The 23,703-nt window shown below is 45.3% G+C and overlaps 1 protein-coding gene across 1 annotated transcript in view; it reads right to left on the minus strand.

Moving 5' to 3' along the window:
* Nucleotides 1–5,126: 5,126 nt before the first annotated feature.
* The window catches only part of B3GNT2 (UDP-GlcNAc:betaGal beta-1,3-N-acetylglucosaminyltransferase 2), a 28,773-nt gene continuing 10,196 nt past the window's right edge, over nt 5,127–23,703 (minus strand). The window contains exon 2 of the mRNA XM_030921555.1: nt 5,127–7,631. Within this exon, the coding sequence (XP_030777415.1) occupies nt 6,429–7,622 (1,194 nt within the window). The 5' untranslated portion in view covers nt 7,623–7,631 and the 3' untranslated portion in view covers nt 5,127–6,428. The remainder of the gene's footprint in view (nt 7,632–23,703) is intronic.

The raw sequence follows: 23,703 nt of genomic DNA on the forward strand, positions 1-23,703 counted from the left end.
TTTGTCTCTTTCCCTAAATAACAAAGGATATAATAAAGAAGCCCAAGGCAGCCCTGGCAGTGAAGACAATACCACCAAGAGAAATAATTCCTTTTGTGAAAGATGGGAAACATCCGGCATCGTATTAATGGCCAAACTGGAAAAGGAAACCGCAGCCCAGCACATGACGGGGAGAAGGCTTCGTGGGATGTGGGTTATAGGAAGGCTTCCCTGGAAAGGCTCCCAGCTTGGAGGAGGCAGAAGGGGTGACTAATAGGGGGGCTGGCTTCACCAGCTCATCCTTCTAAAACTCATATGCACACGCACATGCGCACACGCAAACACACAGGTTAAGTGAGCATGAGCTCAGATGCTTACCTGCTAAGGAATGTTCCCTAAACTGAGGGGGAGATACAGGGTTCAGGTTGAAGCAACTGAGTAGAACACCGCGAAACAGACCCAAAGCAAAGGGAAGAAAGGCAGCTCCAAGATTTGGGGTCAAGTCTACCTGCCCCCCACCTTCTCAGTCCCCGAAAGGAAGCCACAGTGATCCTCACCCAAACTTCCAATGTAGGAAGTGGCCTTATGGGTTAACAATCCAAAAAAAGAAACACCTCCTAGGACTTCTACAAATCAGTTCAGTCTTTCATTAAAGGACCAAGCATCACTTAGTATTTGCTCTTCTCCATAAGAATTAGGGTGAACAACAACTCACCTAATCCCTGAGATAATTAAGAATTTAAAAAATAAAAAATAAAAAGAAAATAAAAAAACTCTAATTAATTTTCTTATGAACAGTCCTTACATCCATGAAGAACAGGCTTCTATGGAAAGAGAAGCAATCAGAGAACCTGTTTAGGAAATTTTATACAGAAAAAAAGACCAAAATAAAAAATTTCAAGAGGGCAGGTAGAATCATGACTTAAAACCAAATTGGCTTTGTAGTAGAGTGGAGTGATGGTTGCAGTAGAATTCTACAATCTACTAAGGCCAGGCACGGTGGCTCTTGCCTGTGATCCCAGCACTTTGGGAGGCGAAGGCGGGCAGATGACTGGAGGTCAGGAGTTCAAAACCAGCCTGGCCAACATGGTGAAACTCCGTCTCTACTGAAAATACAAAAATTAGCCGGACAGGTGACACATGCCTGTAATCTCAGCTACTTGGGAGGCTGAGCCAGGAGAAGCACTTGAACCCAGGAGGCAGAGTTTGCAGTAAGCTGGGATTGCACCACTGCACTCTAGCCTGGGCAACAGAGCGAGACTCCACCTCAAAAAAAATAAAAAAATAAAAAATAAAATAGTTCAGGCTGGGTGCGATGACTCATGCCTGTAATCCCAGCACTTTGTTGAGGGCGAGGTAGGTGGAGTACCTGAGGTCAGGAGTTCAAGATCAGCCTGGTCAACATGGCAAAACCCCATTTCTATTAAAAATACAAAAATTAGCTGGGTGCAGTGATGGGCGCCTGTAGTCCCAGCTATTCGGGAGGCTGAGGCAGGAGAATTGCTTCATCCTGGGAAACAGAGGTTGCAGTGAGCTGAGATCGTGCCACTAATTGCGCCCACTCCAGCCTGGGTGACAGAGAGAGACTCCATCTCAAAAAAAAAAAAAAAAAAAAAAGAGTTCAGCTGCTTCAAGCCTCAGACAGGTGCATTCTGATGCATGTATTCTGCACTGTCCTCCAGATTCCCTGCGGGGTTGAGCTCCAATCCCACGGTGGCAGTGGCTTCACATTCCTCATCTGCTGCCTTCCAAGGGCCACTTCCTGCTGAACTTTGTACCTGCACTTCCCCCCAAAAAATCTACCCGCACTAGAATCCCTGTCTTAAAGGTTGTTTTCTGGAAAAACCCAAACCAAGGATAGGATAATGTTTATTTTGTACTTGAGATTTTTTTTAAAGAGGTGGTGGAAGTTGGTGCCCAGTAGAAGAGCTAGGAAAGCCAACTTCAGGAAGGGCTGAAGTGATGAGCAGGAAGACAGGATGTGAGTTGAAGACAGGTTGGGAAAGGGCGAGTCACAGGATGGTAGGTTTCGGATGGTAGGTTTCCAAAGCAGTGAGGTGAGCCCTTACTAGCACTTACAATGCAAGTTCTCCATGTGGCTTATTGCCTGAGGAGCCTCAAAGGCCCACCCTTCAATCTCGTGTGGGGCAGCTGTCAGGAAGCTGCAAACACCTTTGTTCAACTGCCAGGCCCCTGACTTAGAAATAAGCCCATGGATTACAATCAAATTAAAAGTACTCTCGCTGCTTCAGTGCAGTTAATATATCCCCTTTCACCATGAACAACCAAGAAGAAAGCAACTGGCAAAGCTCAAAAGCCACCAAGGTTGCTTAGGATAAGAATTCATAAATACAGGTCAAAGTGACAGAAGCAGGAAATGTACCTGAACAGGACTCCACCTTTCAATTTAAGGGCTTAAAAAAATACATAAAAAGACAGGCCGGGCACGGTGGCTCACGCCTGTAATCCCAGCATTTTGGGAGGCCAAGGCGGGCGGATCATGAGGTCAGGAGACCAAGACCATCCTGGCTAACACGGTGAAACCCTGTCTCTACTATTGGCTGGGCATGGTGGCGGGCGCCTGTAATCCCAGCTACTCGGGAGGCTGAGGCAGGAGAATGGCGTGAACCTGGGAGGCGGAGCTTGCAGTGAGCCAAGATTGCACCACTGCACTCCAGTCTGGGTGACAGAGCGAGACTCCATCTCAAAAAAAAAGGAAAAAAAAAAAGTACATAAAGGCTCATGCTGTATTTCAATTATTCTACGATGTAATATTTAATTAAGATGTCACATTTTAGTATCTCTGTAATTGAGGCACAATTGATAAAAAAATCATATTGGCAGTGCTTTTAGTAGTGTATAGAAAGTTGCACATTTATAACAAATATGGTAATTCATATCATGTGAGCAAACAAGCTTTTTTAGGGCTCTTTAAAGACGAACGTCCTTCATCGTTGGCCTCTACCTCTCAAGATACGATATTAAGGGCAAAACTTTTTTTTTTAGTGTATTACTTTCAGAGCTTCATGAGTCAGAATACTTCAATTTTTCGTATTAATGCAAATGAAGTTCAGTTCAAGAAATCTTATTTGGCAAACGCTTCTAGCAATTGGATTTACATTAAGGAACACCTAATTTCATAGCCTCAATAGCCCAGCAGGTAAAGTATGTATTTTCCTGTTCCAGGCAAGAAACAAGAATTTTCACTCCATCTTGCAAATCATGGGGAAGTTAAACTTTTGACCCAAGTGAAGGCTTCATCTCAGCTCCCCATCCTTTGCATTAGTAAAGTCACCTTCCCTTTTTGCATCTGAGAAAGTCAAGATGACCCAGGACATCAAATATTCCGCATCACCACCAATCAGGAGTTGACAAGTAGGAGATGGCCCACTTTGGGTGTCTAATTCTTGACTCAACTTCCAAGTGTAACAAAGTCACTCCTGCAACTTCCTGTTCTTTTTTTTTTTGAGACGGAGTCTGGCTCTGTTGCCCAGGCCTCCCAAGTAGCTGGGACTACAGGCGCCCGCCACCTCGCCCGGCTAGTTTTTTGTATTTTTTAGTAGAGATGGGGTTTCATTCACCGTGTTAGCCAGGATGGTCTCGATCTCCTGACCTCGTGATCCGCCCGTCTCGGCCTCCCAAAGTGCTGGGATTACAGGCTTGAGCCACCGCACCCGACCCCTGTTCTTCTTTCTGGCCTCTCTTGACCATCTCAAGAAAGGAGACAGGTATAACCAGGATCAGGAATGGGAATGAGCCATTCTTGTCTCTTGCATCCTTTTCTTAAGACCTGCTTGGGTTTATGAATAGTCCAAACCCCGGCAATGCTCTTTCAGCCTTCGTGACCTTCAAACTCAAAATCAACATGACTTGGGAATAGCCAAGAAAAGGGCCCAAAATGCCAGTTTCCCTTGAGGCCTAAATTGTTAAGCAGTTCTCAAAGAAGAAGTTAGACTTATAGCAGTTCCACCCGTGAGATGGGGGATCAGGTGAGAACCCATATTGTGGGCACCGAGAGGCCTTCCTGGATTTAAGGGTCAGCGCCATAACGGAGCCCAAGCATGTGTAACGCTCTAAAACCTAATGTGCTCTGCTGAAAAGTCCATGGGGTCCATCTCACAGGGCAGCAATGACCAGGGTGGTGGGCTGGGGCAGCCATTGCACAAGAACTTCTGCCAAATGAAAGGCCAGAGATCATCTCATCCAAATGTCATCAGCACCAAGAACTCATATTCAAATAACAGCACACACGTGGACTGAAGTCTCAGAAAAGGCCCCCCAGTGGCCTTCCACACCTCATTCAAAAACCTGCTCCATCTCTTCTTTCTCTACAAGAGACTTGAAACCTCAGGGAAGGGGAATCCCTGACAATAAAAAAATTGATATTCCTCTGAGAGGAGGAATCTATTACCTGAGAATGCACGGTCAGGTTATATGGACAAATGCAAATGTGATCCAATGACCTGTGAATGTTCTCAGAGCTTCTTTACTTCTTTACTCTTCTCTAACCCTAATGTGGCAATGTGGCCCTCTGGGCAGTGTGTGCTAGCAGCCACAGGAGTAGAAGGCAGATGCAGGCCCCAGGAAACCTTCAGGAAGACCAGGCTGAAAATAGTCTTCAATCTCAAATCAAGTACCTGTGTCCTCCATACTTGCTCAGAAATGGCTTCCATATTCCAAACAGGAGAAGACAGTTTGCTCTTATAACACTAACCCTTCTGTTCTTTGGGCTTCATCAATTGTCTACTCGTTTCCCACTGAACGTTAGTAGTGTCTTCTCACCAGGGGTCTATGAAAGGAAATCGAGTAGTCAAGGCTGCCTCTGTATTTCATCTTTGCGGCTACAAACTCCAAAATAGAAATGGCTTAGGATAACACAGTCTTTACAATGCCACACCACTCCCTAATTAAATTACTCATACTCACTGAAAAGGGAAGCATAAATAAATATTCTCACTTTTCTTTAAAGACTTTAAATGGGAAAGCACTTTGGGGATTTTAAATGCAAAGATAGATGATGCACTGAGAGACAGTGATAGTTCAACACCACTGTAATGGTTTTTGGGGGGGAAAACTGGCCTCTTTCAGGGAACATGTTCTCAAATATGGGAAACAAAAGGATTATAGATTACACATTACACAAACAATTAAAAATACAGTGGCTTTATTTCCATTGTTTATAGTCCCCAGTATCCCATCTGATAAGAACCTTCAATTCTATAAACAAAAATATTTCAAGAAAGTATGTTACACAATAGTACATATAATAGTTTGGCAGAATTTTAAACTCTAGTAGTTCAGACCCCCAAAAAACAAGTTTTAAAATTCAAAAATAACAGTTTTATTTAACATATGTTATATCTTAACATTTAAAATATCATGCTCTAGTTAAATATTTCATCAACACTGTATACAAATAAAATATTACATAAAATATATTTAAGAAAATGTTTTGGTCTTTGATCTGAACAATAAATAAAAACAGGCACTTCTACATAGACAGGGAAGCAATTACTACTCAGAATAATCATCTTGTATAAGCAGCATGTGGAAATATGGCAATAATAAATTCTGGAGTTTTAAATTGACAAACCATCTATGCAAAAGTCTGCCAATTTCAATCTTTTCACTCAAGTTCAAAAGTTATATATGCCTTCCTGGTCCACATTGAAAATTCACTAACACAATACAATTCAATCTTCAGCTGGCCATTAAGGAATCATACTCATTATTTTCAAATACTAAAATTAGACTATGATACCACCCAGCAAACCAAATACAAGAAAAATTAAACCCTCTTTCTCCTTATTATGACCATAAGATCACAACAAGATAAATTAGATGAGTGTCACACAATGATTCTTATTTTGCAAAATTAATTAACACACGAAAATACTGTTTGGGTAGCAGGAAATTTCCACAATTGAAAAACTGAATTCTACAACTGACAACTGAAAGTTCAGTTTTCTGGACAATTTAAAATTTACCCAAATCCCATAACAATAAACATAATTCCATTTCACAAAAATCACCGGATCATGTTTAACAAAGTCTTTGTAGCCAGTATGTTTATAAACACCTGAATTACAAATAAATCAGTCATTATTATGGGAAGTAGGAATATTATAGAAGAGGGCAAGCAAAATAACTTAAAATGGTCAAATTCCAGAAACATGATTTCAGATAAGAGGGTACAAGTTTTTCAAAAATGACCACTAGCCGGTAAGATCAGAACCAATCACCCTGCCATATTATCCGTAAAAAAATGACCATCTTCTACTTTCCCTCTTTACGTGAGTACCACATTGAAGGGTTTAGAGGCCCTCAAATGGATATCACTCATAAAGGCAATTTTCATGGTTTAATATAGAAGTTACTCTAATGTGAGAACACAACATGGAAACTATTCAAAATACACCTTTCTATGCAAAATTGAGTTTGTATCTATTTTAGCATTTTAAATGAGCACTCTGCAACTGAGACCAAATATCAATCATCTCTTGAGGTTTTCTACTATGTACTAACATCAGATCTACATAGGAGCAGATATTATTTTTGTTTTTCTCCTCGATATCAAATGTCCTGAAGCCTTTGTGTTTCTCTGGAACGAGGCCGAGTTTCTGAAGGCACATTCCAGTATAAACGTCATCGATGGGGTACAGATGGACCTGGTCAGTGATATGGTACAGCCTCAGGGCCAGGTGGCCGGAGTAGAGGAAGCCCCCTCCCCCTGCATAGGGTGGGTAGAGGCCAGAGTAAACAACTTCAGGGATGTAGTACTTCAGCTTCTTATCCCGATGAGGTCCAGCATTGTGGATCACATCACCTATAAACAGATCTTTGGCTTTGCTCTTGGATAAACTATTCAAGTAATTCAGGATGTGATGGGTGTTCACAAAAACATCATCATCGCCCTTGAAAACAAACTCAGTGTCTGGGCAGGAAGTACTTACCCACCTGAGAAACAGCACTTCCTTCAGAGACAAGTTGAAGAAAGTGTCTCTGTAATTCCACATAAGAATGTCTTGGTGCTTGTCACTCTCAAATTTCAGCATATCTGAAAGGTCGGGGTGGTTGTCCTCTGGGGGTGTCTGGCCCAGCAGGAAGACTCGCACCACGGTTTGGTTCCCCGCGTTGCTTTCGCGGCCCCAGGATTCCCGAATTGCTTGCCTTCTGGCAAAATGTGGAGTGAGGGACTTAATCGCCAGCAACAAGAAGGGTTTCTTTGCACACTTATCCGGCTGATCTATAAGCAGTGAATAATTGCGGCATCTCAGATACAGCAGAAAGTCTTTAAATCTGTCTGGCAAGTTATTAAAACCTGTAACCACCGACGTGACCCTCAGGTCAGGCTCACAGTAGTTCAGATGGCTTATATTGGAGAGCCTGCCCGCCTCCCCCGTCTGGTTGGCCAGCATGCTCAGGATGGGGTTGTACTGCCGGTTCAGCTTCTCTTGCTCTCGGTTCCAGTATGCCTCGGGAGGGGTAGATATCTTCCAGAACTTCTCTTTGGGTATTATTACTTCCCCTTTTCCATCTTTTTCTTGGCTACTGCTTTTGGAGACTTCCATAATCAAATAAATGAAGACATTTGCCATCATTAGGATACCCAACAACTTTATTCTTCGACGTCCAACACTCATTTCTCATATCTGGAATAAAGGGGTGGAGTATTGCATCAATTAACTATCAATATGCATTTGCACATACAATTTATTTTACTTGTCTCCCCAGGAATAGTGGTTTACAGCAAAGACTCTACACTTGCACTGCCTAGGTTCAAATCTTGGCCCTTCCTTTCCAGCTTTGTGACCATGGGCAAGTGGGATAGTCCATGTCTCTGCTTCTCTATATATAAAATGGTAATCAAGTCCACTTCAAAGGATGGTTGTGAGGAGTATATGTTGTTATATGTGTGGGGAAAAGAAAGAGATCAGCCTGTTACTGTGTCTATATAGAAGGAAGCAGACATAAGAGACTCCATTTTGTTCTGTATTTGAGATGCTGTTAATCTGTGACCCTACCCCCAACCTTGTCCTTGCAAGAGACATGTGCTATGGTGACTCAAGGTTTAATGGATTTTGGGCTGTGCAGGGTGTGCTTTGTTAAACAAGTGCCTAAAGGCTGCTTGCTGGTTAAAGGTCATCACCATTCTCTTAATCTCAAGTAAGAGAAAAGCATTTGTCTCCTGCCCGTCCCTGGGCAATGGAACATCTCCGTGTAAAACCCGATTGTATGCTTTGTTTACTGAGCAAGGAGAAAATCGCCTTTAGGAATAAGGTGGGACTTGCTGGAGCAATGCTGCTAAAAGGTTTATGGAGATGTTTGCATATGCATCTCAAGGCACAGCATTTTCCTTTGAACTTATTCATGTCACAGAGATCTTTATCTGTATGTCTTACTGCTGATTTTCTCCCTAAAATGATCCTATTGTCCTGCCACTCCCTTATCTTTTTGATGGTAAAGATAATTATCAACAAATACTAAGGGAACTCAGAGACCGGTGTCGGCGTGGGTCCTCTGTAAGCTGAGCGCAGGTCCCCTGGGCCCCGCTTTTCTTTCTCTATACTTTGTCTCTGTGTCATTTCTTTTCTCAAGTCTCTCGTTCCACCTAACGAAAAACACCCACAGGTGTGGAGGGGCAGGCCACCCCTTCATCACGGAAAGCTTTTAAAATAGTACCTGGCTCACAGCAAGCACTATGAAAGTGATTGCTTTAGACATGCTGAAGCTAGAAATACCTGTTACTAAATAACCTCAGGAGAGTTCAACTTCCTTGCTTACAAAGGCACATATAGTGCTTGGCAAACCGATTTGCCTAAGTCATAACAAATACATTTTACAGTTTAGTATACACATACACACACAAAACTCTATTTACATATATGATGCACTGTGTGCAGTTCCGTGTCATTCACTCTCAAGTTCCATTTCATTTGAAAAACTTCAAGTTTTTAAAATGTAGAAACAGGGACTGGTTAGGCTCCAACTCCTGACCTCAGGTGATCCTCCCACTTCAGCCTCCCAAAGTGCTGGGATTATAGGCGTGTCTGACCCTATCTCTCTTTTTTTAATGCTAGTCCCAACCCTGAGTTATTTTCCAACCTACCATTTTACAGATGAGGAAACACAAGCAGAGAGATTAAGACACTTGCCCAGGGTTGCAGGGCTAGGAAGCAGGAGACACGGAACCACAGAGCATCTCAGAGAGAGAAAATGAAAGCGGATTCAGGACAGCTTTATCCCAATAGCCAAAAACTGGCAACAGCCCAAGTATCATCAACAGAAACTGATGCAAACTGTGGCATCTGCATACAATGGTATACCCCTTGGCAATAGAAAGGGAAACTATAGTGAATGAAACATTACAACATTACATTGTGAATGAAGGCCAGACCCAAATTTTCACTTATACTAACTTCAAGAACAGCCAAAACTAATTTAGGTTCTAGAAATCTGAAAGTGATGGAGGTGGTGGGCTTGGAGAAGGATAGGAGGGAACTTCCTGGGGTACAGAAATGTACCATGTAGGTCTTGATCCTGATGAAGGCTCCATGGATGTATACATTTGTCAAAACCTAAAGTGTATACTTAAGATATCTATTAGGTTGGGCGCGGTGGCTCAAGCCTGTAATCCCAGCACTTTGGGAGGCCGAGGCGGGTGGATCACGAGGTCAGGAGATCGGGACCATCCTGGCTAACACGGCGAAACCCTGTCTCTACTAAAAAATACAAAAATCTAGCCAGGCGAGGTGGTGGGCGCCTGTAGTCCCGGCTACTCGGGAGGCTGAGGCAGGAGAATGGCATAAACCCGGGAGGCAGAGCTTGCAGCGAGCTGAGATCCGGCCACTGCACTCCCGCCCGGGCGACAGAGCGAGACTCCATCTCAAAAAAAAAAAAAAAAAAAAAAAAAAAAAAAAAAAAAAAGATATCTATTGTTTGTAGCAAAAAGAAAAAGGGAAATATAAATGCTCTTTTAGTGAAATATCAAAGGATTTCAGGCTGTGGGCAATGGAAGAATAAAGAATGAGTAATGAGATGGTTTGCTGGGGATATCCCAGGTTCTAACACTATTGACATGGATGGCCTATATAAGAAAACATTTAAGCCAAGGTGACATTAAAAGACAGCCCAAAAAACTGGAATGGCAATGTTCTATAAAGAGCTGAAGATTTTCTTATCAGGTTAATTCAACTGGGAATTTATCCTTAGGTACTATTACTCATTCCCATTTTATACCTGAGGAGGTACACATTTAAAGAAGGGCAGACTGGAATACCAGCCAAGGCAAACAGATTCCAAGACTGTACCATGCCAAAAGGTAACTACACTTCTCCAACCTCTACAAGAAAGTTCTGTTACTATTTTAATCTAGTATTTGCTTTTTAAAAGAAGATTTTTAGGTTCACTGGATTCTAACAAACAGTACTAAAGTAGAAGAATATCTGTCATGCTGAGAATGCTGTAAAACTATTACATATTACAGAGCCCAGATGAGATCAACAAGGAATTCACAAGCTATTGTTTGTCTCTAAAGATCTGTCTAGTAGATCTTAATCTGGTTGCTTGTATTTGCTACTGCTGAAACCACCTTTGCAAAGATCATGGATAGTGAGAAATCTAGCATGGCTGACTCCATCTTGCATCTACACTCACAGACTGGCTGTCTCCGCTCATTCCTGGGCATAGGCCAAGCTAACCACGGGAGAAATTTAGTTTATGGTTTAACTTGGAAGCACAGATGGTAACAGTCCCTCCATAAAACTGATCCCTTCCTTGTTCAGGGGGCTGAGGCTAATGAAAGGTCACAAGATTAGGATTGAGAGGGGCCTGAATTCTGCTAAAATGTAAGCAGTTTTTATAATCCCTTACTGCTCAGCAGTCATGCGGCCGCAGGATCTTTGACTTCCCCAAGTGCTCCTGTAGTTAACACCACTATTATAGAACCTCAGATTGGTCTTTTGAGATGTTTTGCAGACTTACCCCACCCAGACTAGAGACTGGTGACTCCCCCGACCCCCACAGACTCAGCACATGGCCTTGATTGCATCTGCAGCCAATCAACGGCACCCACTTCCTGGTCCCCTGCCCACGAAACTATTCTTGAAAAACCTAACCTCATACCTTTGGAGATTTCGGTGATAACTCCAGTTACTTCTCAAATACTTCTCAAAAAGAAAAAGGTTCTAACTTGGGACAATTCTCCTAATGCTAAAGTGAGCCCTTGACCCAGTACTGCTGTTTCTAGGTCTCAGGCCCTTCCTAGGCTGGAAGGAGGGCAGCAGGAAATATGTGATGGTGGTGAAAAACTACAATAAAGAAAAAGATTTGCAAAGGGGCTGGGCACAGTGACTCACGCCTGTAAACCCAGCACTTTGCTTTGGTAGGCCAAGGTGGACAGATCACTTGAGGCCAGGAGTTTGAGACTAGCCTGGCCAACATAGCAAAACCCTGCCTCTACTAAAAATACAAAAAAGTAGCTGGGCATGCTGGTGTACTCCTGTAGTCCAAGCTACTCGGGAGGCTGAGGTTGCGGTGAGGCGAGATTATGCCACTGCACTCTAGCCTGGGCGACAGAGCAAGACTACTCAGGAAAAAACAGCACATACTATGAACAGCTAAATACCCGGAAAAATTTAACTCAGTAAAGGGATTTAAAACATTAATAGACCTTTACCAAAATTTCTAGAGTAAAAGAGGACAGCTTAGGGAAGAAAAAAGGGAAGCACAGTACTTTACATAGGAGGTTGTAAACTTCCAGAGCTAATTCTCCTAGGAAAGAAGACACAGGGTGAATAATATGTAAAAATGACTCCAGGTAATTTAACAAGTTTATACATCTAGATTATAGGGGAGGCCATGAATAACTGGAATCCAACCACAACCACTTGAAGCCTCTATCACGGAAAACACCAATCCTTCTTTTGAGGATGCTTTGAGGAATAAGCTTGCTGATCCCTGGCAAGATTTCCAGCTTCACCTGCTACAGTTCAGCCTTTTATTTCCTCAATCAAGGCCATGCCAAGGTACAGTTCTCATATCACCTTGGCTCAAGACACAGGGACTAATCAATGGCCTTCCCGGGAACACCACTCTCACCTTTAAGTGCTCAAGGCCTCCAGCCCGCAGGCCATTTTCCTGTTCATTTCTCATTCTCACCCCCTAAGGGAAGCAGACGGGATACCACTTTACCAGGAGAAAATGGAAGCTCAGAGGGGACTGATGATTTGCCTGAATATTATGGAAGAGTTCAGTGACAACAAGGCTTAGACAAGACCGCCTTCTGGATCCCAATCCAGGACTCTCTGGATCTCTTCTTTTTTCTGTGAGGCTCAGCCACATTCTAGTTACCTGGTCCAGGTCAACAGTGAAGTCCCACAGGCTGACTATGGCATGGGATCATGGTACACTGATAGTTACTAAGAGGCTCCAAAAAAAGGGAAATGGGGTCACCTACGAGCTCCCAGTTCCCCCTCAGGAAACAGATCAGCCTTTCTTGTAAAAGACTGAAGATTCCCAAAGGCTCAATTTGAGGCAACTCTTCCCATTACTTGCTAAAGGGTATTTCTTTCAAGCCAATCTGAAGAAGAAGGTGGAAAACACAAGATTCTCAACTGCACATTTCCATCAAGATTAAATGTCATCGTTCACTTGTGACCTGAGCACAGTGTCTTGCATGAGAACTCGGCTTCCAGTAGGCTCTTAGAACAAAGCCAAGTTCATGGAAGGGAAGATAAAGCAGTGACCCCCATAAAAATATCTGTGGGAAAAAGCTCTCTAAATATCTGACTAAATATTCCCATCGCAGACAGAAAACCCAATTCCAATGTCTTTCTTCAGCAGGAAGTTACATTGCGTAAGAAGAATTTAAGAAAACTTACCCCAAAGCTGGGGGAAGATGTTATAAACTCTTGCTGTGAAACACAGACTTTTTATTGTAACAGAAATAAGAGAAAACCCCATATACAAACACAAAGCGACTTTAGCTTTTTACCTTGTCCCCAACAGGGACGGAACAGTTTTCAAACTTCAGTTGGTTTTGTTTAATGAAATTAAAATATTTAGAAAGACAGTATAACAGAAAACCTTAGCTGAAAAATGGCTTACAAAATAGTACAGACACGATGCCGAAACTATGTGACAATCAAGATAAAATACCACACAAAAACAAAGTGGGTTTATTCAGGGTGGTGGGATGAGAGGGTGTTTTCACATCCTTTAACGCTGCCCAACTGTCTGCCCTGTAAGCAGCCCCTTCCGCACGCTAGGGATTGGGACACAGCACACAGCCCCATGCGGGGTTCCCTGTTCCACAGGCCACCCCAGCCTGTGCCAGCATTGCTGTATTCGACTCCTACAGTGCTGCATAGAGGCTCTGTCACAACACCTATCCCTATTACCTGCACACCTTCCCTTGTGCCTGTGCCACCTCCTAAGGGCTCCTACATGAAATAGTGAAACATGAACACACCTGCCTTAACAAATATGTCCCAGGCACCAGCAATCCTTTGAGGCAGATACTCTAAACTCCCACTACTTATTTTGCTGAGGCATGGGGTGGGGGACACGGGGTGGGTGGACAAGTAACTGAACTTGTCCAACGTCACACAGCTGGTAAATGGTAGAGCCGGGACTCAAACCCAGGCAATGATAGCTCCAAAGTGTGACTTTTCAAGCATCACACAATCACAGAAGCAAATGCTGCTGCACAGGATTATGACTGCAGAAACTGAAGGGATTTGGGGCTTATTTTCCATGGTTAATCCTCTTCGAGGTAATTTTTTAAAAGCTCTATATTTATACATTTTAACCCACAAAACTACGAGTCAACAATCAGATGTGGGAGGCAGTATACTATCCTAAGTAACATTAGTGACTCTACAGGTTACACTCTGGGCAAAATGCAGCCTCCATTCATCTCTCTCCTAAAAGAAAATGAGAACAAATGAGGCTTTGAGAGTCCCAGGTTCCCAGCCAGTAAGTGATGGAGTCAGGGCTTGCGCCCAGGCCTTTTAGTTCTGGTTTCTTCTACACATTGCACTGGAACATGGGAAAGATTACCAAGCTGTGAAAACAGACAGTGACTCACATGGACTTTCTCCGTGACCCTGGGGAAGCCAATTTCTCAAGACCTTAGTTTCTTGGCTAAGAGGCTGTTTTTTTTGTTTTTGTTTTTGTTTTAACCTCCATGCAAAACCATCGTTTTCAAAGGCACCCATTTTCCTATTGTCCTGCTGTTCTATTAATCAGAAGCTATGGGCTGGGCACCATGGTTCACGCCTGTAATCCCAACATTTTAGTAAGCCAAGGTGAGAGGATTGCTTGAGCCCGGGAGTTCGAGACCAACCTGGGCAACACAGCAAGACCCCATGTCTACATTTTTTTAAAAAATTAGCTGGGCATAGTGGCATGCACCTGTGGTCCCAGCTACCCAGGATGCTGAGGTGGGCATAGTGGCATGCACCTGTGGTCCCAGCTACCCAGGATGCTGAGGTGGGCATAGTGGCATGCGCCTGTGGTCCCAGCTACCCAGGATGCTGAGGTGGGCATAGTGGCATGCGCCTGTGGTCCCAGCTACCCAGGATGCTGAGGTGGGCATAGTGGCATGCGCCTGTGGTCCCAGCTACCCAGGATGCTGAGGTGGGCATAGTGGCATGCGCCTGTGGTCCCAGCTACCCAGGATGCTGAGGTGGGCCTAGTGGCATGCGCCTGTGGTCCCAGCTACCCAGGATGCTGAGGTGGGCATAGTGGCATGCGCCTGTGGTCCCAACTACCCAGGATGCTGAGGTGGGCATAGTGGCATGCACCTGTGGTCCCAGCTACCCAGGATGCTGAGGTGGGAGGGCTGCTTGAACCCAGGAGATCCAGGCTGCAGTGAGCCGAGATTGTATCACTGTACTCCAGGTTGAGTGATAGAGACCATATCTCTTAAAATAAAAATAATAATAAAAATCAGAAGCTACGATCCCTCCTCCCCCAGGCCTCCCTCCCACCCATCCACATGAGATGACCTTCAGTTACTTTAACTCTGACCAAAGCAAAGGTCTTCAATACCTACTTAGCCCACACAGGCTATTTTCCTTAGGACTCAAATACTGAAACAATTCCAATGTTTCATTCATAGACACTAGACTGGGAATCGCAGAACCCAATAACCCTAAAAAGGTTCCCTTCAATTCTGAGAGCCCTGTAGCACTGAAGCAAAGTTGCTGGCCAGAAAACATTTGAATGCGGCCACCAACAGCCACGAGGAGTCTCTCCCAGAACTCAGGCAGGGTCTGACTTCCCCACCAATGGGCTCAGGCAAGCTAAAGAGATGCCCGACAGTAACTAGCCCCGGCTAGAACGAGCAATACGTCCAAGCCAGACCCAAGACCTGCGCCAAGACTGCCCCGCACTTTCTCCTACCACCAGGATTAAGGATGAAAGAAAAGCAAGGCCTCCTTGTAGCCATAAAATACAATGGCCAGTCACCCCCACCCACTCAGGCTGAGAGAAAGGGGCTGGAAATCCAAGCTTCTGACTAAACCCCAGGAGTGTCAGAGCTAGCAGCCTCCATGTCTAGGGGGCATCCTGGTTCCTGCTCACTTTCCTGCTCAAACAGGACACAGGAATCCTCAGAGGGAAAGAGCCCAAGCCCCCTGTCCTATCGTGAGACCAGAGGAGCATGTTCGCTCAGCCCTTTGCCCTCCCCCTCCACATCTGGGAGTCTGGCAAGAGTGGTTTACCTAAGTCCTCACCTCTCTGGCTATCCCATCTGTTGCCTGGTCCTTGCCAGCCCTTTCCAGGTTTTGCTTGGGTAAAGAGAGACAGAGACAGTTTGCAGCTAAGTGGCTCTAGGGGAGAGAACAGCTCCCAGCACTGCTGGCAGATGGTGGGGTGATAAGGGTGTGAGTGGAGCAGCTCAGTGGGACCAGAAGAGCTGGGCCACAGCTAGAGCTTGTTCCCTGATTGGAGGAGGAGGCCTGGCTTGGGTTCTCTCCGGGGCAAGGAAGCCTCAGAACTCCCCAGACTCCCTCACCAAGAGGCTGGCACTAAGCTGATGGTTTGCCTCTGCTCTCCAGTCTAAGTCACGAACAACTGTCAGCTAGATTTAAGCAATTTGATTCCCAGCCATTACTTTTAGCCTTCATGTTCAAAATTAAAAGGGAAGCATATTTATAATGAATCTACTTACCTACACAGTCCCACAGGCGACATTATAGATCAAAGCATCTGGCAGGACACATTCTGGTCCCCACTGATTACAATCCCCCAAAAGCCCGGTGTGGCCGATTTTCTCAAATGATATTCATCATTTCAAATCAAATTAGCCACCAGATGTATTCTTTAAATAAACACATACAGAACTTTTGGGAAAAAAGGAGAAGGGAATTAACCTTCCCAGAGGCCATCCTGCCCTGCCTTTAGTAAAAGTGAAAATGGTTTTAGGTCCTCAGATTATGTGATTTAAAAATAAGGGTAGCAGATGTTTGAGGATGGAGATGTCCCAGATCCATTTTCAGACTGGAAAACCAGTTTGGCATCTGGAATGAGAGGACCAGGATTAAATTCTGGTTATGTTACCTACTGCTTGTGTGACCTTAGGCAAGTTACCCAACCTCTCTAAGCCTCACTTTTCTCCTTTGTAAAATGGGATGATACAACCTCCAATAGCTCTTCAGAGGTCTGCCTTCTCCATCAAACCCTAAATGAAGCACATTTCTCAAAGTTCCGTCCTTCACTGCCTCTTTAGTAAGTCTTCTCTCTACAAACTCATCCATCCAATGCCATGAGCATCACCTCCAAAAGGAGGGTTCATGGGTCAACCATCTAACTCCAGATATTAGCTTCCACATGCCTTACGGAGTCCCTCTTCCTCAGGCCCCTCCGTGCAATGGATCAAGTTCCCAGGCACCTGGTGAAAACCCCACATTACCTTGAGTTGCTTCCTGCTCTGCGCATTCAGCCAGGAGCCAGGTCCTGGGTTCCTACTTCTATAATGCCACTGGTAGCTCTCTCCTCATCTTTCCTCTATTCCACAGAGCCTGCAATACCCTACAGCCTCATTTCCCACTATGCTCCCAAATATGTCCTGTTTCCCAAGTCTTCAGTCCCCTGGACACACCCTCCCTGCTCATGCTGTTCCCCCAGTTCCCCCAGACCACCACCAATATGCTACTGCTCCCTGAGAACCTAACTCTAGCTACGTGTCTGTTGTTTTCTAGAACTCCTTTCTTCTCCATTCCCAGAGGTTGAACTCAGGGCTTTATCACTTCTCTCTCTCTTCTAAGAGATTTCCTGCCCAAGGGTATGCCCCAGCCTAAACACCAGCCTCACTGCGCAGGAGTCAGGCTGTCTGCTCCTGGTCAGGATGCCTCTACCTGGACACCCTCCACAATTAAGGTCTTCACACTGCACCACCATTACACTCCAGCACATGGTACCTGAGACTCCCCCAGCATTTGCTAAAGGAAGACACTTTGGTCATCCGGACAAGTTTACTGAACACAGTGTTCAGTAGAAACCAGATTAATTAAATATATATACACCCTTTCTCCTAAGAGATGACAATGGAAAAATCACGTGTGCTGAATTACAGACATATTTATACAAAACTCTCGCTTATTAAGAACTAAAGGGTAACAGAAACATTTAAAGAACTTGCTAGACCTTAGGGGAGACAAGAATTTCAGCAGTGCTGGCTCCATATTAGACGTGAGGGTGGGGACAAGATCTGAAGAGGTCAACTGGTGTGAGAAGTACAGCTGCCCCCTCATTTCCCACAGTCAGCCCCAGACCACCAAAGGCAGCAGACACATGGGTGTGCAGCAGTGCAGGTGTGTGGGATTCAGCAGGGCTTCCGGGTGAGGGTGCCATCTTCCTCCGCAGCAGACCCGTTATCCCTCCTGCACCCTATCCCAAAATGGGGCATCTCTACCTCCTTTCTGGAGAGGGATGGACCTCTAGGAATTGTTACCTACAAGGCCATGACAGTCATGGTAAGCATATCTAGAGGAAGATCCTTAGTACAGATTTCCAACCTGGGGGCATCTACTTACCTAAGGTGGGACAATCATTTTTTGTTTTTGAGACAGGGTCTCCGCTGTCGCCCAGGCTAGACTACAGTTGCCCGATCACGGCTCACTGCAGCCTCAACCTCCCAGGCCCAAGCAATCCTTCCATCTCAGCCTCTCGAATAGCTGGGATGCACCACCACACCCCACTAATTTTTAAATTTTTTTTGTAGAGATGAGGTCTCCTCATGTTACCCCAGCTGAGTCATTTTAGAAAAGAAATGCTGGGGATGGGTGCAGTGGTTCACGCCTGTAATCCCAGCACTTTGGGAGGCCAAGGCGGGCAGATCAAAAGGTCAGGAGATCGAGACCATCCTGGTTAACACGGTGAAACCGTATCTCTAGTAAAAATACAAAAAATAAGCCAGGTGCGGTGGTGGGCACCTGTAGTCCCAGCTACTTGAGAGGCTGAGGCAGGAGAATGGCATGAACCCAGGAGATGGAGCTTGCAGTGAGCCGAGATTGCGCCACCGCACTCCAGCCTGGGCAACAGAGCAAGACTCCGTCTCAAAAAACAAAAAAGAAAAGAAAAGAAATGCTGGAATGCAAGCAGTCCCTTCCCGGGGAGCTTAATGCATTTTGGAAGCCCTTGGTAAGAGCTTGTACATGGCTTGGTAAATGCTTCCACTCCAACCTCTAAGACCTGTGTACAAGCAAGTGTACTCTGGCAGGCTCTCAGTGAGCCCTCAGAGAAATTTCTAAAGACTTCTCTCTGATTCATCCTTTTGCCTGCTTCGGTGAGCTGCACAGAATGTTTTTCAGTCTGGGTTCAACTAGCAGGTAGAAACCAGGCAGTAATCTAAGCAAGGGAAGTTAAATACAACAAATATGATACCTGAGTAACTATAAAGATGGAATAACAATCTAAAGGATGCCCTGGAACAGATGAAAAATATCCCCCAAAGTTAGGTAGGGCAGGGGGTTTTTCTGAGTTTGCTGAAGAAAGTATCGATGGCAGAAAAATTCCTGGGTACCTAGGCCAGAGATCACCCACAGTCACCAAGCAGCAGGAGCAATCCTCTAGGGTGCAGGCAAGCAAGGCTGGGTATATAGACAGTCAAGCAGGCAGAAGGAAGGAGGGGCACACACAGGGAGTCATCGGGTGCTGCTGGACCCAGAGTGAAGAGGCCTCCCTCTGTAGGAGCTTGCCACATCAATGCATACCCTAGGCCAGAGCAGCTTAGGGTTGTGCTCAGGACAAAGATCAGGTGGCTAGCTCACCAGACGGCCAGTGAAGCTGCGGCTAAGTGGACAAATGTTGCTGCTGGATGGACCAGAGAAATGTGCTTTCTTTCATATCCCATCTACTTAAAACAGAAAACTGACCACATCACATAGAACATGAAATAAGGGAAAAAATGAAGAACTCCAAGTTGGATGCCCATGATTACAACTTTAGTTGGCTTTGTAGTCCCAAAGACTTAATTTCTCTAAAGCAGATTCAGTTCACAGGGGGAAGAGTGGTTTGTCTTCTGTCATCAGATCTCTAACTCACCTCTGACAGAATACAGGTAGATGTGATTTGCCTTATCAAATTTTGGGGGGAGCGGGGGGATAGGGTCTTACTCTGTCACCCAGGCTGAAGTGCAGTGGCGCAATCACAGCTCACTGCAGCCTCAACCTCCTGGGCTCAATCGATCCCCGACAGCTCACTTCAGCCTCCTGAGTAGCTGGGACTACAGACACGCCACCACACCTGGCTAATTTTGGTATTTTTTGTGGAGATGGGGTTTCGCCATGTCGCCCAGGCTGGTCTCAAACTCCTGGCCCCAAAGTGCTGGGATTACAGGCATGAGCCACCCAACCCAACTGCTTTACCAATTGCTAATCAATGAGATTATGAGTTGTTTCTGATTTTTCCTGTAACTGAAAATACATAAACACCCACCTAGGCATATCATCTGGTTATTTCCGGAGGAAACATTACGAAGGGAACCCAACATTTTAAAGTCATTTAGCAGAGAATCAAGCTATCCCCCTCACTCTCACCCTTAACCTCCCACCAAAAAGGTCAGACTGATTTATCCTCTCATTGTATACCCAAAAGCACGGAGTCATCCACACTGACAGTGAATACTATACTCCTCTTTTATTCATTTATTTATTTTTTTAGATGGAGTCTCGCTCTGTTGTCCAGGCTGGAGTCAGTGGTACGATCTCAGCTCACTGCAACCTCTGCCTCCCAGGTTCAAGCGATTCTCCTACCTCAGCCTCCCAAGTAGCTGGGACTGCAGGCACCCACCACCATGCCTGGCTAATTTTTGTATTATTTAGTAGAGATGGGGTTTCACTATATTAGCCAGGCTGGTCTTAAACTCCTGACCTCAAGTGATCTGCCCACCTCAGCCTCCCAAAGTGCTGGGATTACAGGTCTGAGCCACTGCACCCGGCCACCATCCTCCTTTTTAATCTTTACCAAAAAAGAACATCTCCCTGTTTTAATTGGCGCCATCTTTTCACATGCTTCCTTCCTGGTCTTCCTACTCCCCCGTGCCCTTTGCCCATTTTTAACGCTGGGATGTTCTCTTCTCATTTAATCTTCACAACAAGCTAAAAAATGTGAGGCAATTAATTTGAGGTCACAGAGCTAATCCGGTGGAGCCAGCGTTTGGACTTTGGCCCCAACCTTGGGTCTAATCTCTTATACTTTCTACCACACAACACTGTTGCTCCAGGAGGACTGAGAATCCCTGAATAAGGTTGTACTTTTAAAAAATTAAGGTACCAAAATTATTGCATTTGTGGATACCCACCCAGGAAGATGTAAGCCATTCCAAGGAAAGCCACGGGAAATTAATTTTTTTTTCCCAAATTGATAAGAGAAAGTAATAATGTAAACAAAATGGCCGCTTGGGAACCACTCAATGGGTTAACATATCCAGGGGCCCTGGTCTGGTAATACTTCCGCACCATAGGCAGAATCCCCTGCAGATATGTTTTGTGATGAGTTAGTTTTAATTAGTTATTCGTATGAAAGGATGAGAGACTGCTGGGGCTTAAACTAGCCTCATCTTAAAACACCTGTCAGAGCCGGCTACAGGTGGAGAAAATCTGCCTTTCCTTCCCTCCAGCATCACAGCCTGAAGTGAAGGGAAACCAGCACAGCTTTACAACCTGCCACAGGATTGGGACAGTGGCACAGGGCTGCCCCAGACCCCAGCTCTCCTGGCTCTGAGAGGAAGAGCCTGTGGCAGAAAAGGGATCAAAGAACCAGCATTATCCACCAACTGTACCATCTCACTCTTGGTGTGTGTGGGGAGTGGGGGTGTGGGGAGTGGGGGTGTGGGGAGTGGGGGTGTGGGGAGTGGGGGTGTGGGGAGTGGGGGTGTGGGGAGTGGGGGTGTGGGGAGTGGAGGTGTGGGGAGTGGAGGTGTGGGGAGTGGAGGTGTGGGGAGTGGAGGTGTGGGGGGGGTAAAGGGTCTGCCTGTATTCTGTGTTGCCCCGTCTGGTTTTGAATTCCTGGGCTCAAGTGATCCTCTTACCTCAGCCACCAGCTCGTAGCTGGGACTACAAGTGTGCCACCACGCCTGGCTTACCTCATTCTTTTACTTGTTTTTTCAACAACATGCACACGAATTCATACACAGATTGCGACCCAATTTCATTACCAGAAAGAAGCTCCAAGAATTTCTTTCCCAGGGCCTTACAGACCATCCACTCTAATACCTCTTTTACAGCAGAGGAGACCAAGGCACAGGGAGACAGAGCCTTGCCCAAGGCTGCCCTGGGGAGGGGAACCAGAATTTCTACCATGTGTCCCAGGGGACTGGGGAGTCCAGCAGTCAAAATTATCATTAGTAACAAAGTCTTTTTCTCACAGTCTGTAGGTTCCATTCTGGGCTATCAACATTAAAAAAAAAAAAAAAAAAAGAGCGAATGGCCCCAAATTAGCCGGGTGTGGTGGCTCATGCCTGTAATCCCAGTTACCAGGAAGGCTGAGGCGCTTGAACCCCAGAGGCAGAGGCTGCAGTGAGCAGGCTGCAGTGAGATCGTACCACTGCACTCCAGCCCAGCCCGGGCAATAGAGAGACTGTGACTCAAAACAAATAAACAAAAAAAGAGCCAAAGCATCACCTTTTCCTCCCACCCCACTGCCCCTACCCAGGTTTGGCTGCTTTTATTACTTCCCCCTTGCTGTCAACACCACCCCGCCCACATTTATCTGACTTAGCACACAGTGTGATTAACAGGTCTGACACACCAAGGACTTCTGGGCAGAATGGGCCATATTCACTACTGCATCTCTAGTGCCTACCACTCAACACACAATTTGAGAACAAGAAGGGGAGGGACAGTAAAGGAACCAGGACCTAACCTAAGGACATTTTGTATTCTTTGACCATTTTGATCACACATTTTAAACACTGCTCTAGCATAAGTATCCTAAGCATCTATCAATTCCCAAGATTTCCCCTCTAGGCCTCACTCAAGACAGAATTACGTGGTGTCATCTCAAGGCAGTACATCACCTAAACACATGGCTCAGGAAACACATACAATTAAATAAATCTATAAACAAACATAGGCCTCAGGGATGGGGGAGGTGAGAAAGAAGGCAATTAAAAATTAATAGAAATGTACAAGCATAAATTACATTTACTGGACTAGAAACAGAATCCCATTACATAAACTAAGTTATCAAAGTGACCTTGTACAAGTGCTTCTGGAAATAAGTAGGCCATCAGCCCTGTCTTGGCAGTCTTGGTGTACAGAGATGGGGAAGGGAGGGGAGATCTGTTATCTGTTATGTGGGCTCCACATGTTTACAGACACATATGCAGAAAAGGAAACTATTTTCACATAGGTATGAGAAAGTGATTACTGTCATTTTACATAGTAAAATGCACAAGAATTCAACCAATGACCAATTTATAAAATTTAAAGATGACCCCTCTCAAACTTGTAAGATCGACTTTCAAAAGTACACCACTCCCCACCACTTAGTTCCATTGCTGTGATAACAGGCCACACAGAGAGAAGCGGAAATTTTAAATGTTAAAATAAGCACTTTAATATTAAGCACTCGGGCAATCAAATTCAATCCACTATTTTCCCTGGCATAAAGAATCATCTATGGGCCGGGCCCGGTGGCTCAAGCCTGTAATCCCAGCACTTTGAGAGGCCGAGACGGGCGGATCACAAGGTCAGGAGATCGAGACCATCATGGCTAACATGGTGAAACCCCGTCTCTACTAAAAAATACAAAAAACTAGCTGGGCGAGGTGGCGGGCGCCTGTAGTCCCAGCTACTCGGGAGGCTGAGGCAGGAGAATGGCGTGAACCCGGGAGGCGGAGCTTGCAGTGAGCGGGGATCCGGCCACTACACTCCAGCCTGGGCGACAGAGCAAGACTCCATCTCAAAAAAAAAAAAAATCATCTATGGCAGGGGTGCCCAAACCCTGAGTCATGGACCCCTAGCAGTGCATGCTCTGTTAGGAATGGGCTGCACAGCTGGTGGTGAGCAGCGGTGGGCAGGCCTGCAAGCATTACCACCTGAGCTCTGCCTCCTGTCAGATCAGCTTGATATTGGATTCTCATAGGAGGGCAAACTATTGTTATCTGTGCATGCAAGGATCTAGGTTGAATGCTCCTTACTAGAATCTGATGCCTGATGATCTAAGGTGAGACAGTTTCATCCCGAAACCATCTCGCGTGTCCTCCCACCCTGA

This window comes from Rhinopithecus roxellana, chromosome 17 (genome assembly GCF_007565055.1).
Source record: "Rhinopithecus roxellana isolate Shanxi Qingling chromosome 17, ASM756505v1, whole genome shotgun sequence".
Lineage (NCBI taxonomy): Eukaryota > Metazoa > Chordata > Mammalia > Primates > Cercopithecidae > Rhinopithecus > Rhinopithecus roxellana.